The sequence below is a fragment of the Solea senegalensis genome, linkage group LG5 (genome assembly GCF_019176455.1).
Source record: "Solea senegalensis isolate Sse05_10M linkage group LG5, IFAPA_SoseM_1, whole genome shotgun sequence".
Classification (NCBI taxonomy): domain Eukaryota; kingdom Metazoa; phylum Chordata; class Actinopteri; order Pleuronectiformes; family Soleidae; genus Solea; species Solea senegalensis.
Window position 1 is genome coordinate 12,017,523 of NC_058025.1, and position 16,290 is coordinate 12,033,812.

At 40.2% G+C, this 16,290-nt stretch overlaps 1 protein-coding gene across 2 annotated transcripts in view; it reads left to right on the plus strand.

Annotated features, from left to right (window-relative positions):
• The window catches only part of dock8 (dedicator of cytokinesis 8), a 50,443-nt gene extending 36,345 nt beyond the window's left edge, over positions 1–14,098 (plus strand). For both annotated transcript variants that reach the window (XM_044025567.1, XM_044025568.1), the window contains 14 exons: positions 585–719; positions 1,039–1,191; positions 3,276–3,434; positions 3,563–3,663; positions 5,424–5,616; positions 6,271–6,414; positions 6,790–6,921; positions 7,131–7,265; positions 7,512–7,601; positions 8,127–8,363; positions 8,453–8,596; positions 10,894–11,000; positions 13,401–13,571; positions 13,956–14,098. In XM_044025567.1, coding sequence (XP_043881502.1) covers positions 585–719; positions 1,039–1,191; positions 3,276–3,434; positions 3,563–3,663; positions 5,424–5,616; positions 6,271–6,414; positions 6,790–6,921; positions 7,131–7,265; positions 7,512–7,601; positions 8,127–8,363; positions 8,453–8,596; positions 10,894–11,000; positions 13,401–13,571; positions 13,956–14,007 — 1,953 coding nt within the window. In that variant the 3' untranslated portion in view covers positions 14,008–14,098. The remainder of the gene's footprint in view (positions 1–584; positions 720–1,038; positions 1,192–3,275; positions 3,435–3,562; positions 3,664–5,423; positions 5,617–6,270; positions 6,415–6,789; positions 6,922–7,130; positions 7,266–7,511; positions 7,602–8,126; positions 8,364–8,452; positions 8,597–10,893; positions 11,001–13,400; positions 13,572–13,955) is intronic.
• Positions 14,099–16,290: the final 2,192 nt, after the last annotated feature.

Here is a 16,290-nt window from a genome sequence, read left to right on the forward strand (position 1 = left end):
GAAAATAAGTTCAACGCAAAGATTGATATGTTTAATATACTGTCACCCATGGAAGGAATTGAATCTCGATTTATCTATATTTATGTTGTTGTTGTTGTTCACTTGTGTCTGTGTAACTAAATGTGGAGTAAAGACTGAAAACACTTTCTCTCCAGTGTTCTGTTCGGGATTTTTTGGCACGTTTAAAAGCATGGTTCACTGACTCAATGCTTTGTCAGTGATTAACTGTTGTCTTGTGAATAATTGCACCTGTGCCTACATCGCTGCCTTTGCTTTGCAAGGTAGTTGAGATGTCTTAATCGTGAAAATGTGCCTCACTTCACAGAATACGGCCACGTTTAGCTGCTTTGGTCCCCACTAAAGCATTTATGTGCATGAGGGTGTGTTTGGCAGAGCAGACGATGTAGCTAAATATTACATTATTTAAAATAGTCATTCAGGTTTAGCAAGGTGATTAGTAAAGACAAAGTCACAAGATATTTTTTAATCACTTAACACACACTTTAAACATTAGCTTTTGCATGCAACTGGTTCCCCGTCGTCATTAGTCACATTGTCAATGCTTCCATCTGTCTCATGTCCAGGCGTTGCCGTTGGCCGACTGCAAGGACAGCGTGGTTGGAGGGGTGTTGAAGGTGTTACTGCATTCGCTTACCTGCAACCAGAGCACATCTTTCCTCTCTCACACCTTCAGCACACTCAGAGCACTGGTTGTCAAGGTACTTTGATTGTGTTTGTGTGTGAATACTGATCTTGTCAGGACCGGTAGTTTTCATGGAGACCAAAACCTGGTGCTAATGAGGCAGGTTTGTATGTGTGTGTGTGTGTTGTGTTGTGCTGTGCTGTACTTCAGGAGGATGTTGTGTGGGTTGGTGTGTTTACATGAACACTACCTGTGTCTACATTAAATGTTCTTATTTATTTGAGTGGGTGACAAACTGCTGATAAAAGTGAGATTATTTTTGTATATATGTCTGTGTCAGTGTGTGTGTGTGTGCACTACCTTGGCATCATGTATCTTGGTGTGTTTGTTTGTAGTTCGGGGACCTGTTGTTTGAGGAGGAGGCGGAGCAGTGTGCGGACCTGTGCCAGAAGGTGCTACATTACTGCAGCAGCCCTGTTGATGAGAACAGGAGTCAGGCCTGTGCCACCCTCTATCTCATCATGAGATACAGCTACAGCAATGCCAGTGTAAGCACACGCACACCGAAACCATGTAATCACATATAAATATGATTTTGTGTATACGCTCTGGTGGGTTGTGAGGATGCACACACACTCACACACACACACAGAGAAACACACACAGCGTAGCAAATGTCAGGCATGTGCTACCGCTCTGTCAGATAAAACCTTATCTGACATCTAAGCTTTCAGGAGAAAATGCATTTATGTCAGATTAAATTCAATTTAGGCGCACACAAGAGTTCAGCTTTGCTTGTGATATGTTTCCCAGTGAAGATACAAAGACGCAGGGTGTCGCACACATTTTATCCCATCTTTGCTTTTCCTCTCCTGCTCAGCTTTAATATCATTTCCATGTCTATTTTGAGCGTGCTGCAGAAAGTTCCTGCTGAAGGATGTGTCTCTGAGAAAAGAGCAGAGAGATATGTCACTGTCTGCCTAGCCATGTTCCAACCCCTCTTTAAGTAATGAAAGCCAGACCTGTGTGTGTGTGTGTGTGTGTGTGTGTGTGTGTGTGTGTGTCAGTACATCTATATGTGTGAATGTGTGAGTATATCTGCCTTAGGGGCAGGAAGAAAGGGAACGTGAAAGAGGCGGAAAGGAGGAAATCATAATGGAGATAGCGCAATGTTTTGGCCAGAGGTAATGCAGTGATGGAGGGAAATAAAAAAAAAGAAAACAAAAGAAAATTGACGTGAGACAAATCCAAAGCACAGGCGGTTTAAAGGGAACACAGAGTATCTTCTTTCATTTTCTCTGCTGGTTCGATAGCCTTCATTGCCGTCGATATTTCCTGTGTTTACAGTCTGCACACTTTAATGAAAGTCAGACACCAGTCCATGGAGCACACACACACACACAGAGACGTGTCCACTTTAAAGGGAGTATTTCCCACTGTATGTTTGTTTATATGGTGTATAAAAAAAATCTGATTTGAATCAGCTGTGCGACTCCCTCGCACAGGAGTTCCTATCTTTCCTCTGTTTACGTTTTTCATCCCTTCATCCACCCTCGTCTCGCTCTGTCCTCTGTTGCACACGTTCTTCTCTCTCCCCAGCTCTTAAATTGTACACTTTCACAATGTAAAGTGAAAATATCTGTTGCTGTTTTTCAAAGAACCAAGAAAAAAAATCACTAGAAACGGGTACACATTGAAAACTACCTGAAGAAAATGGGTCTGAGAGAGAACGACAGAGGCTTTTCTGTTGACTTAAGCCATCATTTAGGGTTCTTTTGAGTCCACACATACACACACGCACACACACACATATACACACCGAGTTAGAGGGCAGTGATGGGTGGTTAGTCGCTGGCTCCATGCTCAGTTGAACAGAATGGGGCCGTAGAGATGATCCATGGGTGATTATGTCTGTGCTAATGGGAGATCATTTCCCGCTTAGCTGGTCATGCTGGAGATAGATGGGAGTTCACACATACACAAGCACAATCTCTCACACACATACACACCGTCTCCCCTGCTGAAGATGGATGGCTGTTTGTCAGGCCTTTTGTTTTGCACAGGTAGTGTGAAAAATAGAGAGACAAGGAAAGGGTAGGGAGCATGGGACAGATTATTGACTTTAAATATCAAAAAGAAAAACAAACTAGCGAACTGCATTTAATAGGTATTCATATATGTGATAGTCAGGCACTGATGTGTTTGAAAAATAGAGAATGGTTCTGAGGAAGAGCCTTTTTCCTGAGGTAAACATGCATTAGTCGTTCTTGGCACTTTAATGGTAACCAAGCAGTTTAGAGGTCAATTTAGTCAATTAGGGAGAGAAAAAGGAATATTCTTCTTCGTGCAAAGCTGTATTGCCTCAGTATACTGCATATACTTCGGGCCGTGACTTGCTATTGAATATATATATAATACCTTTTTCTGACCTGCAGTGAATGTATCATTTTAGAGTGTTTAGAGTGGAAATTCAGCTCAACCTATGTCACTCTTGCATTTACACTTCATCACACAGTAGCAGTATTAGAGCAAATCATTACTGTTTGCTCTGTCTTTAGTCATACGAAATCTGCTCATTTTGTCTTAGATGTAAAATGGTGACATTCACTGTGGTCACGTCTCTCTCCGTCAGAACTTCTCGAGAGTGAAGATGCAGGTGACCATGTCACTGGCCTCACTGGTGGGCAAGTCGTCAGACTTCCAGGACGAATACTTGCGACGCTCACTGCGCACTATCCTGGCATATGCAGGAGAGGACACTGAGATGCAGAACACACAGTTGCCCTCACAGGTTTGTAATAAAACACACAAATGCACAAACACAGGCAAAGTACTACTACTTTACCACTACTCTATTACATCACTGATTTTTGGTGATATCACAACCTCATGCCTGTTAGCTGTTGTTTGTGTTTGCAGGTAGATGAGCTCCTGAGAAACCTCAACAGTATCTTGTCAGACACAGTGAAGATGAGGGAGTTCCAGGAAGACCCTGAAATGCTAATGGACCTCATGTACAGGTCAGAAGCCAAAACACACTGTCCATGGATGATGACTGTAGGTTATAGATTAACTGTTAAAGAAAGCCGTCCTCGTAATTCTGTCTGTGCTCAGTGTCCATCTCTTAATCTTTCCCCCTCGCTCATCACTGTGGTTTCTCCCTCTGGTGTGCTGCTGGTTCCTATTTCTCTGTGGTCTGGGCTGTTGTGCCTGTATTTGCTGCCCTCACTATGGTAACCATGTGGTAGCAGTTTAGTCTTCTGATCTGGCTTTGTGTATATGCAGATGCAAACGGCGTGTGTGTGTGTGTGTGTGTGTTTGAATTTGTGTAGCACTTGGGTAGATAAATACGACCAGGGAGGCACTGAGACAAATAGAGCCTACATGTGCTGTATATTGATTCAGGCACTTTACCTCGACATGTTCTAATATCACCGTACGAGTATCATTTGTCATGTTTCTGTTTGAGTTTTGGCCCCAGTGACCTGACAGCTGTACAGAACGACTTTACACATTTGACTACACTCGCCTCAATATGTACCTTGGATTGCCCACACACATATAGGCCTATGTACATGCAATCCTCCAGTTGCTTGAATTCATTCATGATCAGCATCTTGTTTTTAGATTTATTTCAGTGTTTGGCTAATGAGTGTTGTAAAACACCACTAAACCAATAATCAGCACTCGGTCTCATGCAAACATTTAGTTTTGGCATGTTTTCAGACAGAAACTGTACTGTAATTATGCTTAAACCATAATTAAAGCTTGGGACCGTTTCTCAAACACTTGATTTGTTGAAATCCTCTTTACGTGGTGATAGTCAACAATAAAAAAACAAAAAAACAAAACCTAGTGACTGCAGCCCTTTCAGTATTGTAATAAACATGATTAAATAATATATTTAGGCTGAATGGATTCATTAATTCCCTGGCATACTCTGCCATTGATTTGGATTTCTGGATTAAAATATCTGAAAACAACAAGTCTAATATTACGTATTTTTGAGTAGTGTACTTACATTAGCCAAAATGTTTCCAAATGCGTAGAAAGCAAGTTTAAGAGAGAGAGGGAGAGAAGGGAGTGTGTCACACTTCTTAAAATTGTTTTGTGGACGTATGCAACAAAAAAAAAAAAAAAGCTGGACATAAAAAACGACTTCTGGAGAAAGGCATAGAGGATCAGTCACTTTATCAGGAAGCGATCTGAAAGGTATTATCCCACGCTGTTCCTTCAGTGTCTTGTTATTCTTACATTCTGTGTGTTGTCTTGAAGGTGATTTAGACATGATGTAGTGTATGTCAACATGGATGTCCTCCCAGCGCTTAAGTCAGCATCTAGCAGTGTCCAGGCAGTGTGTGTTGAGTTGTGTTGTGTTTGAGGACGTGTAAACCCCAGCTTTAAATCAACTACCCTGCCTCTGTTTGGTTAGGGAGGGTTTTCCATCTCCCTTTACAATATGCAGCATACATACTTAATGTGTATTTCTGTCTTCTTTAACTACCACTGACTGTGATTTTATTATTATGCCCTTTTTTGATTTGCTTGATAATTTTCGTTTTTCGTAGCCTGCGCATGTTATAACTTGATTCCTCAATGCTCCTTCTTGGCAGAGTAATTCTTGAGATTTTAATCTCAATAAGGCTATTACCAGGAAAAGGAAAAAAGGAAAAAAAAAAGGACAAATACTAAATACTGTCTCTCTCTCTCTCTCTCTCTCTCTCTCTCTCTCTCTCTCTCTCTCTCTCTCTCCTCCCCCCCTCTACCCTTTCATCCCCAGGATAGCAAAGGGCTATCAGACATCTCCTGACCTTCGTCTGACCTGGCTGCAGAACATGGCAGAGAAGCACATAAACAGGAAGTGTTATACTGAGTCTGCTATGTGTCTGGTCCATGCTGCAGCTCTGGTGGCTGAGTACCTCAGCATGCTGGAGGATCACAAGTACCTGCCTGTTGGGAGTGTCACATTCCAGGTAGGAAACACAAGTGTGGATGTACACATATCATGAATGTGAATGAATTTGATTTAAAAAAAAGTGTTTTGCTTAAGTAGACAAGCAAACTATATATATATATATATATATATATATATATATTATATATAGTTATATATATATATATATATGTTCAGATTTATTCAGATTTATTTTAGAGTCTTTGGAAATTCAGTTCAGTTTAATTAATGTCAAACTTAAGTTTCCACTTCAGTACGAAATGTTGTTTCATACGACGTCAGGTGCTCACAGTGCAATTTATCGTAGACAAAGTCAGTCACATCATGAAAAACACTCATCACACTGCTGTTTAGAAGGTGTAGAAGGGAGGGAAGCCCCTGTGTCCAGTGGGGGGAGCTGTACACTCACAACGTCAACATTTAAATATGGTCTCCTGCATACATCCTCCCTTAAACTGAAAACAGGAACAGTGAAGATGTTATTGATGAGCTGTGCCACACAGAAGAACTACTGCCCTCTGGTACAGGACACTCTGGCCTGTTGCAGACAGCAGGCCATTGATTGGACGGTCATTGAATTAGTTTAGTTTCCCACTGTCGGACATCTCCTCTTAAAGTCCTGTGATTGATTAGAGGCTTAATTAATCAATTAGTTGACTGATTCTCTCCTCAGAACATCTCCCCCAATGTGCTGGAGGAGTCGGCCGTGTCGGACGACATCCTGTCCCCAGACGAGGATGGCGTGTGCTCGGGACGTTACTTCACAGAGAGCGGCCTGGTGGGACTGCTTGAGCAGGCTGCGGAGCTCTTCAGCAATGTGAGACTCATATTTATGAGTAGGAACCTGTGGCTGTGTCGCAAATCTGTACTGCATACTAATAATCCAAATCTAGTTTAGATTATGTTCTCGCTCTAGAAAAATGAAGCAGTATTAGTATATGAATAATATTTTTACTAGCAAATGTAAGTGAAACAGCTTCAGGGATGTATCAAAAACACAAATATATTAAAATAATGATGTTGTCTCTTGGAGATAGTTTAATTTGCATTGTTTCATGCCAATGTAGTGGAGTAAATAATGATTTGAATTGTAGATTTTAAATCATTTGTTTATGTTCTTAGTATCAAATGCAAATGCAGTGTTTCTTCTTTCTAAACTCCCTTTTTAACGTCTGTGTGTCTGTCTTTCCAGGGTGGTCTCTATGAGGCAGTGAATGAGGTCTACAAGATCATCATACCGATCCTTGAGGCTCACAGAGATTTCAGAAAACTGTCGTCCACTCATGACAAACTACAGAGAGCCTTTGACAACATCATTCAGAAGGTAATGGCCATAGGGCACTGTAGCAGCTGCCTCGTTTATATGGTAAATGTTTGAAAATCAGTAGAACACTGTAAGGTGTCATGTACCTAAATTATTGTACCTATTTTTATTTATTAATTTTTTTTAAAGTGTTTACAGAATGTGTGAAATCATGTCACACTGATAACTATAGCTGCACTTTCTAATATAGATTTGCTGTATCTTTTCAGGGCCATAAGAGGATGTTTGGAACCTATTTCCGGGTGGGTTTTTATGGGGCCAAGTTAGGTGACCTGGACGAACGAGAATTCATTTACAAGGAGCCAGGGATCACACATCTGCCGGAGATATCACACAGGCTGGAGGTACGAGAGAGGAGAGAGACCATGCAGAATGTGCTCATGTGTATGTTGTGAGTTAATGTGAGATGGTGGCAGAATAAAAAGAGTAAGATGCTGCCTGGCTAGACTGGTGAAATCTAATATTCTTTGAATGCAACAGAAAAGATTGATATTTATTTACATGCCTAAAGGGGGGGGGGATCATTCCACAAGTCCAATTTGCTCCAAAACTAGTGATAAGTGACTAACCAGTTTTCTCCTGATTCCTAGAACTTCTACAATCAGTGTTTTGGAGATGACACACTGGTGATGATCAAGGACTCTACACCTGTAGACAGAAAACAACTCAATCCCAACAAGGTAGGAGACAATAATATCACAACACCCATTAGAGGAAGATCCAAAGATGTTAGGCAAATGATTTTGAATTGATTTTTAATAGGCAATGACTTACCATTACATAGTAAATCAAATTTAACCTTTTTCTCTAAAAAATATAACATACACGTGATTTTTTTGTCAGTGTGGAGTTATAGATCTGACTAAATATAAATGACTATTTATATTTATTATCTGTGAAGAACCAAATGCTCGTAATGCATTACAAAAAGCTGAATATGTGCAATCTTATATTTTTGTGTTATGTTGCCTACATTGCAAATTGGCAGAAGAAAAGAACATGAGGAGATTTGTTTGTGCTCATTAGTGCAGCAATCCTAAAAATAAAGATCAGTCCAGAGGGTAGGAATGCAAAAATTGGCCCAGCCCTCTAATGGATGTTGGCAAAACATATAAATGCATACAATCTCCAGCTAAAAGCACAGAGTTATTATTAAATTGACAGTCTGGTTTTATGAATCAAAAATACCACCGCTCCTCCTCCAGGCGTATATCCAAATCACTTATGTGGAGCCCTACTTTGATGACTACGAGATGAAAGACCGGCTGACAAACTTTGAGAAGAATTTCAACCTGCGGCGCTTCATGTACACCACACCCTTCACCAAAAGCGGACGCCCCCGGGGTGAACTGAATGAGCAGTACAAGAGGAAGACCATCCTCACCACGATGCATGCCTTCCCCTACATCAAGACGCGCCTCAACGTCATCCAGAAAGAGGAGGTAAGGGCCAGAGCCATGGTGTAGAAACATTTGCTGCTTGAAGACTGCTGCAATGAATTTGTATGATATTGTCTGACTTTTGCTCCCAGTTTGACCTGACTCCTATTGAAGTGGCCATAGAAGACATGCAGAAGAAGACCAGAGAGCTGGCTGTTGCCACTCACAGAGAACAGCCTGATGCCAAGATGTTACAGATGCTGCTGCAAGGCTCTGTTGGAGCCACTGTTAACCAGGTAATGTAGGAGCACGGCAGTGACTTTGACCCCTGGTATTATTAACATCTGACCTGAGTGATCCGATCATGTGCAGATGGCACGTGCAGGTACAAGTCTGAATGCTCCCAATCTGTCCTCAGTCTGTCTTCAGATCTGATCACAAAAGCCCTCTCAGAGGCGGTTTAAGCATGTGGACACATTGCGGGAGCATGCATGAGCATGATGTGTCCTCAGAATGCACCGGAGTCTTCCTCCTCAGCTGACGTCCTCTGACCCGCTGCAGTGTCAGTATTTCTTCTAAAGCCATGAGTTGAGCTTTGATTCACTTTTTACTTTGAGACACACACAGGGAATGGTGAAGACTGAGGAGGGAAGAACACATAGTGTGGATATAGCTTGGTTGTTTTTCTCCTTTTATTTGACCAAAAATTGAATAATTGTTTTTTTTAGTTGTGAATGATAATCTGCTTCTCCGATAATATATTAAAACATTTAAAGTATGTTTTTGATTTTAACGCGAGGACCTTAGCCCACTCGTAGGGAAAACAAAAGAATTCTGGATTTCTTTATTTCTAAAACCACAAAAGCAACCAAAACACAGAGTGAGGATGCAATCAATGTCAACTAATGTTACCAGTGTATGGAGTTCTGCTGGAGAGGTTCAGGAGCTGACACTACGTGGATAAATGGAGTAATGTTGATCACCTCCTAAATGGTTTGTTTAAGTCGAGTCAAGTCAAGTCAATTTTATTTATACAGCCCAACGTCACAAACACAATTTGCCTCAAAGGGCTTTACAGTCTGTACAGCAAGTGACGCACTCTGTCCTTAGACCCTCACATCATTAAAGTGTGTTGCTGGTTACTCGTAACGTCCCGTAACCCTCATTTTAAAGATGTTTTTTACAGCAATTGATAATGGTGTCATAGCTCTTAAAGTGCGTTGAAGGAAGCAAAGTGTGTTGGCACACAAAATGATGTTCCTGCGCGCATGCACACACGAACACGGTGACATCTCTACATAATCAAAAACATCATTTTGTTCTTGCCAACAGTTATGACATCAACGGGTATTTAAACACAGGGCGGGGAAGCCAAATCTGAGCTCATGTGGTCACAGGAGACGCGTCCAGGAAGCATTTATGCTTGGTGTGAGCAGTCATACTTGACTGTATCCACATACGATCTTATCACTGAGGACGGATGTTAATACCACATGTGAATGGGGCTTTTGTGAATAAAGCCACTGCTTCTATTTTTACACTCTTGTCTGTCGGCTAAAATTATATCTGAATTGATCTCATGCTTCATGTTTAACCATTCGTGGCTGTTTCCCTGATATGATTGGTCTTTGTATTATTTGTGGCTCCATTGTCCCTACGTAATGTGCAGGGGGGGAAATAAACCAGGATAATTTACCTCTATTTATCTTATCACATTTACAGTGCCATTGTAGTCACAGAGTGCAGGTGGGAGACATGACAATGATCACACATCAAAGCCCTTAGCCCGTCCATAACCCTAATCCTCCCTCTGCTTTTCTCCTGATTTAGTTAAACCGTCAATTCATGGCCCCTCTTCCTTTCATGTCTGTGCTGCGCGCCATGCTTAACCAGCGCTCTCTTTGATCTGATCGTTTCCAGGTCCTGCCAGCGTGGTGAATGCTGGAGTAATGACGGAAATAGGGACAGCGTCAGCCCCCCCCTATGCTTTATCGTACTGACAGGTCCCTCGCTCTGATCTGATGGTTGTATACATAACACTGATGTTCAGATTCTCTGTAAACATATAACTCTCGACTGGAATCAGTAGAGGAGGCTGTGTTTTGGTGTGTGGGTCCACAGCTCTTCACACAAAGGACTAAGGCCCAATGCATTTATGATGCTAATAAGAGCTGTTTTACTGTGCCTGTCATGATGCAGGCGCTGTGGAAGTGTGCTGCATTTTATGGCGGATATAAGTTAAGATAATTCGATTTCATACTTGGCAAATAGGAGCCAAATGGTTTGTTTGTGCAGGTTTAGCCATAATATTAGCCATACAGTTGGCTAATCGTGGCTCCTTCACTGATCAGATGTCTTTCTCATATTCTACTTCAGAATCTTGGCCCATTAGTATTTAGTTAACGAGTCCCTTCCGCTTGTCTGAATGAAGCACATTCTCATCTCTACCTTGCTCCTTTACTCTCAAACACTTCCTCTCTTTCCTCCTCGCGTTCCTTCCTGCACTTCTGTTCTGCTTTCTCCATCTTTGTCTCTCTCTTACCCGGTCTCTTTTGTTTTTGCCCCTTCCCTCTTTTCTCCAACCCCGTTGTAGGGCCCACTGGAGGTGGCCCAGGTCTTCCTGAATGAGATCCCAGCGGATCCAAAGCTCTTCCGCCACCACAATAAACTACGCCTGTGTTTCAAAGAGTTTATAATGAGGTAAGAAGCGTTCACAGAAACATCACCTACTGACAACTTAGTGTACTAGAGCCATAAACTCACATCATTTGTTATAAACTAGTTCACCAATGGTTTTATTTGCATTTGCTTTTCTTCTCTTGGTATGTAGATGTATAGAACAATACTTTTAGAAACTGAAATGCAGCATCTTGGGGAGTCTTCGAATGAATGCAAGTCTTCTCCAGGATGCTCTGCACATATACCGTAAGATAAAAGAGCTCTGTTGATAGCTGTGAGTGATGGAGTCAAGTTCCAGAGATTGAAATTATAATTGCCACTAAATCACAAACCACATGATAACTAATGCAATTAAACTGGCAGTGTGACCGTGAATGAATATAACCCATTGTGGCTGTGAATATTTTGTCAGAATCTGTTTAAAATACACATTTGGTAAACATGAAGGTGCAAAGCTGTACCCTCAGATAAGATCAGACACATGGACAGATCACGTACATTAAAAAAAGACAATAGACAGAAATTTAAAAACTATAAGGTGCTAATATTTTTTATAAAGATATACAAGGAGCTTCATTTCCCACAGTGACACTGATGGACTGGAATTGCAAAGGTTTATTGTTTATTGTTTCAGTTTATTGTGGATATGCATAACATCATTAGAACCACTCCTCCCGCTGAGGATGTGCTGATTTTGTGCAGAAGGCTGGTTTTGCGCGTGTGTGTGTGTGTGCGTGCATATGATTTCATCCTCTGGGCATGTGCTTTTTCGCCTCCAAAAAGGTGCTTTTCATTTTCTAACCCATGGTCACATTCCAGCTGCCTTGATTGCTGCAACCAGGATGGCAAATATTTACTGTAATTTCAGAAAGGTTTATTTCCTATCCTAAATCCAGGCACACTGGCACGGGTCCCTTTGTATGGCGATCTCATTGTCAGTGGCGTCTTTAAAAAGAATCCGCTCAGGAAACACACATTTTTGTTTTTGTTTTTCTTACGTTATCGTCATCGTCTCCCTCTCACATATCCCACATATGTCCCCCTGAGGCTTGAGGCCTCACAAATAACCATGTCATTTGCTGTGCAGCATATTGTAAACACTGCTTATTTATTGCTGTGTACTCTCTACACTGTAATGTGAAGGGAATCAATGCTGGACCAGATATTAATATTTGCATTATTATTGCATTTACATAATATTGCATTCAATTTTTTCTGTTCCTTTTCCACAGTCTATGTGTTAGAACTCTACTACCACTTGTAATCACTTTTATTAAAATAATTTTATAGTGTCAAGTCATGCAATTATACCAATTTAAGATTTCACCAATCATCATGGGAGATGAACACTCAAAGAAAAGGCTAATTTTACATATTGACATAATTTCTGAAATGTATTTTCATTGAGATTAAGGGCCTAATCTCACACAAGGCCAGTTTAACTTCAGACCCACAATTTTCCTGTCCACTGCCTTGTGTTTTTTTCAGTAACAAATGCACTTGCACTGAGAACTTATGGGTGTGTTGGTCTTGAAATGAGCTGTGGTCAGACTGACTGTTGAAGTCCGTGGGCTCTATTTTAAGGCTCTGAGCATGGTGCACTGTGCAAGCGGATTTAAAGGAAGTTGAAATCCACTTTTGCTTATCACAAGCTGCTGTTTCTAGTCCCACTTCTCATTGTTTACCTCTAGTTAACTTCTTTTTTTTTGTGTGTTTTTTTTTTTTAAAAATGGCAGCTTAAAAAAACCTGTAAGGGTGTTGCAAATGAAAGAGCCACACACATTTATACAATTTCAAAGCAAGCTTCCAGAGTGAGCGCTGCACACACAAAACATTCTTGTTCCTCTTGTGAACTGTCATTAAATCCCATTGCACTGTGCATTTACAATACCTTGTGTTTTTACGACATTGCAGTTTCCATATTCCCTTCATTAAAAGCTAAGAGATAAACTCAGACATGTGTTTGTAATCATCCCCATTTCTGGGATTTTCTGCAGACTCCCTGTATGCTGGCCATTATACGTGTCATGAGAAAGACTGCCAGGGTACACAACCCTGTACCTTCATTTTCTCTTTGTGCAGCTCAGACTTGTGGTGCTTTGTCTTACGACACTTGGCTTTTTCCAATAAGTAATTAATAATTTACCTCTCCTGTATGGTTTATTTACAGTTTGACTCTCAGTCTAGGTACACATCGTACTTTGAAAGCTCTAATATGTATATACTGTTGGATATACAGTATAGTATTATACCCAAGTGAAGTGAATTAATCAGTGAAGGATTTCTTTTTTTATAGAGTCATGGAAGCTGCTCAGGTTTGATGTTATTACAATAAAAAGGTCAAGGTCTTTGTTCATCTCATGCGATGTCTTGTAAGAAAACAGAATTTTAAACGGACTCCGTGTGATTTCTCACCTGTAGGTGTGGCGAAGCAGTTGAGAAGAATAAGCACTTGATCACTTCTGACCAGAAGGAATACCAACAGGAGCTAAAGAAAAACTATAACCGCCTGAGAGAGAGCCTGAGGCCTATGCTGGAGAGGAAGATTCCTGAGCTCTATAAACCCATCATCAGGCCTCGGCTAGAGAACAGGTAGACTGATCCACTCAAATCAAACAGCCTATCCTGTGTTGAAAGAGAAAAAAAAACATATCATTGATCTTTTCATCACTCTGTATTGTTGCTGAACCCAAAGTAAAGTGAGGAGTGATGGATTTGAGCAGAGATTCATTCACACTGTCCACTTTTGCAGACATCGATGATAAAGCAGTGGTGTACAGATAGAGTTGAACTTTAAAGCATAGCATACATTGCACCTTCAGCAGTTGTTCCTATCTTTGTGCCATCCTCGTGACAAATGTGCATTATCCAGTATCTCTGCTGCCCTGACTGTTCTTCCTCATTCCCATCATCATTCCTCATCTTTTGTGTCTATCTTTTTGTCATCTCTCATCCGCTGTCCTCTCCCTCTCACAGGGATTCCTTCAAACGTTTAAGTTTCCGCAGAGCTCAGGAGGAAAACTCCTGAGTTGCCGTAACTCATCTGAGACACCGTGCTATGAAGCGGGATGGAGAGACTGTCACACACCTGAGAGAGGAAGAGAGATGATAAGATAAAAGATGAGGGAAAAACAAGGAAAGGAATTGCTGGTGATACCCTGGCACTCCTTTGTGTGTGTGTGGGGCAGTACAATGTGTCCACAATGGAGAGCTCGCAGATTTGCAACAATCCAGCAGTGTTTATTTGTTGTATGTCCACATTCATGATGTCAAAGTGGTTTGTTACGCATGGCGAGGTGAGCACATAAAACAGGAGTGGGAAAATTAAGCAAAGTGTGGCTTATTGAGCACTCACTGTAAAATCTGCAGATGCTTAGGCTCTGTTGATTTCTTTTTTTATATGTATATAAAACTGCAAGTCCTAATAATGCTGCAAACATTTCCTCTTGGTTGGTAAAGAAGCTGAGTTGACTTCCTCTCTGAGGCCCTTGCTGGCCCAGGGCCTGTATGTATGCCAGTAATTACCGTGTCCTGTTTGTATGTGGGTGTAAATGTTTGAATGAACATGTGTTTATCGAGTAGAAGATTTGAGTGCCATACTGAAGTCACTTTGTACTCAGTGATGATGAATGATTCTGTCATATGCTAAAGGGCCTCTGAAATTCCACTCAGTGCCACTTAGAGTAGCAATGCTATAGATTGATTTATGTACATTAAAGAGAGCATTGATACCTGTGTAAACTCCTAAAGCTATTCTTGTCCTATGATTTTTTCGACACACAGTATCTGAACGTGTAGCTAGTAGAAGAGTTTAACTTATTAAGAGTTATCTGATGTAATTTCACAGGACAGATGGACTTGTTTGGGTCTCTAATATACATTATCTCTAAATCCACATTTGTATATAGGAGATGTATTAGATCAGATAATAAATAATATGTTTACAGAGGTATGAAAAGCTATTTTGCCTTTTATTTTATGGAGATGTATTTTTTAGATAAAAAAATAAATAAAAGCAATAATTATATTAATTTAGCAGGATTCAGTGGCTGACTAGGTACTTTAAGATCCTGCCGTTTCAGTACCTGTTTGTAAATAGACTTCCAGCGATACACACGGTGCCAAATTCAATTCCTCTCTCATTTCTGTAGGAACTGAGATGCTCAGAAATCACTCCACACAGCTGTGCTTTTGCAATGTGAATTATGTTTACTCAGTATGTCTGAATACATTCCACAAGAGAAATGTTCTGATTTTATTTGACATTCATGAAACGGCTCATTTCATTAGTGTTATATGTTGTTATGTGCTTGGTGTTTCAAAAGTGGGCATACATTTTTATTTAAATTATTAATACTGGTTTAAAAATGTTCTTCTTTTGTTTTTTGCTCTGTTTCTAGTTACATCCCATATTTATGAACTGCTGAATGTTTTTAAAGTTGATAAATAATATGAAAAACTTTAACACAGCGTGCATGAGTATTAATTATTCATCAAAATGTATACCTATTTTTGAAACATGCCAGAAATTGCTGAGAGCTGGTGTTGTATCATATATTGGTGGTACTGAACCACTGGAGACTGCATTTATGTTTCTTTATGAGTTATTTTTATGTCCATACCTGCTCTGGTAGATGTGGAAATCTAACTTGCCATGCATACAATGGTATTAAACCACCTGAATAAAGCAATATATGTACATTGGTTTGAGTTTGGTTGTTTGTTATTTAACTCTTGAGAATGCACACTTTCACATTGTGTTCACTGTATGTAATGTATGGCCCCTATTTCCTGGTTTGTCTTGTTGCATCACATTTTAGATTGTCAGTTGGTCACTGGAACACAGCCAAAGTTTTTTTTGTTGTTCTTTTTTATTTTCTTTATTATATTGTTTTTTTTTCAGTTAATATACTTGTTTATTTTGTTTTATATAGGCATGTTGATGTTAATATGCAATCCCTACTCAAATAAAAAATGAAATAATAAGGATCAAAACAGAATAAAGGTTTTTAAAAGACCCAGTAATAGTATATATATATACCCATAAGTCTAATAGTCTTATGGGTATTACTGGTTTATTGTGGCACATTTTGTCCTTGACAGTTTATAAGACAAACGCTAAACAATATAAGTCTTTAAAACGCGAATTCATTCATTTATTTAAAATAGTTTACACACTATGTGAAGCACATTTACCCCGTTTTAAAATATGTTTAATGAGATTTGACGGGTAGGAGGAATCCGGGTGAAAAATCCATGGAAAAACTACAATCTGATGTCGTCGCGTCGATGTGACGTCATCGTCGTGCGA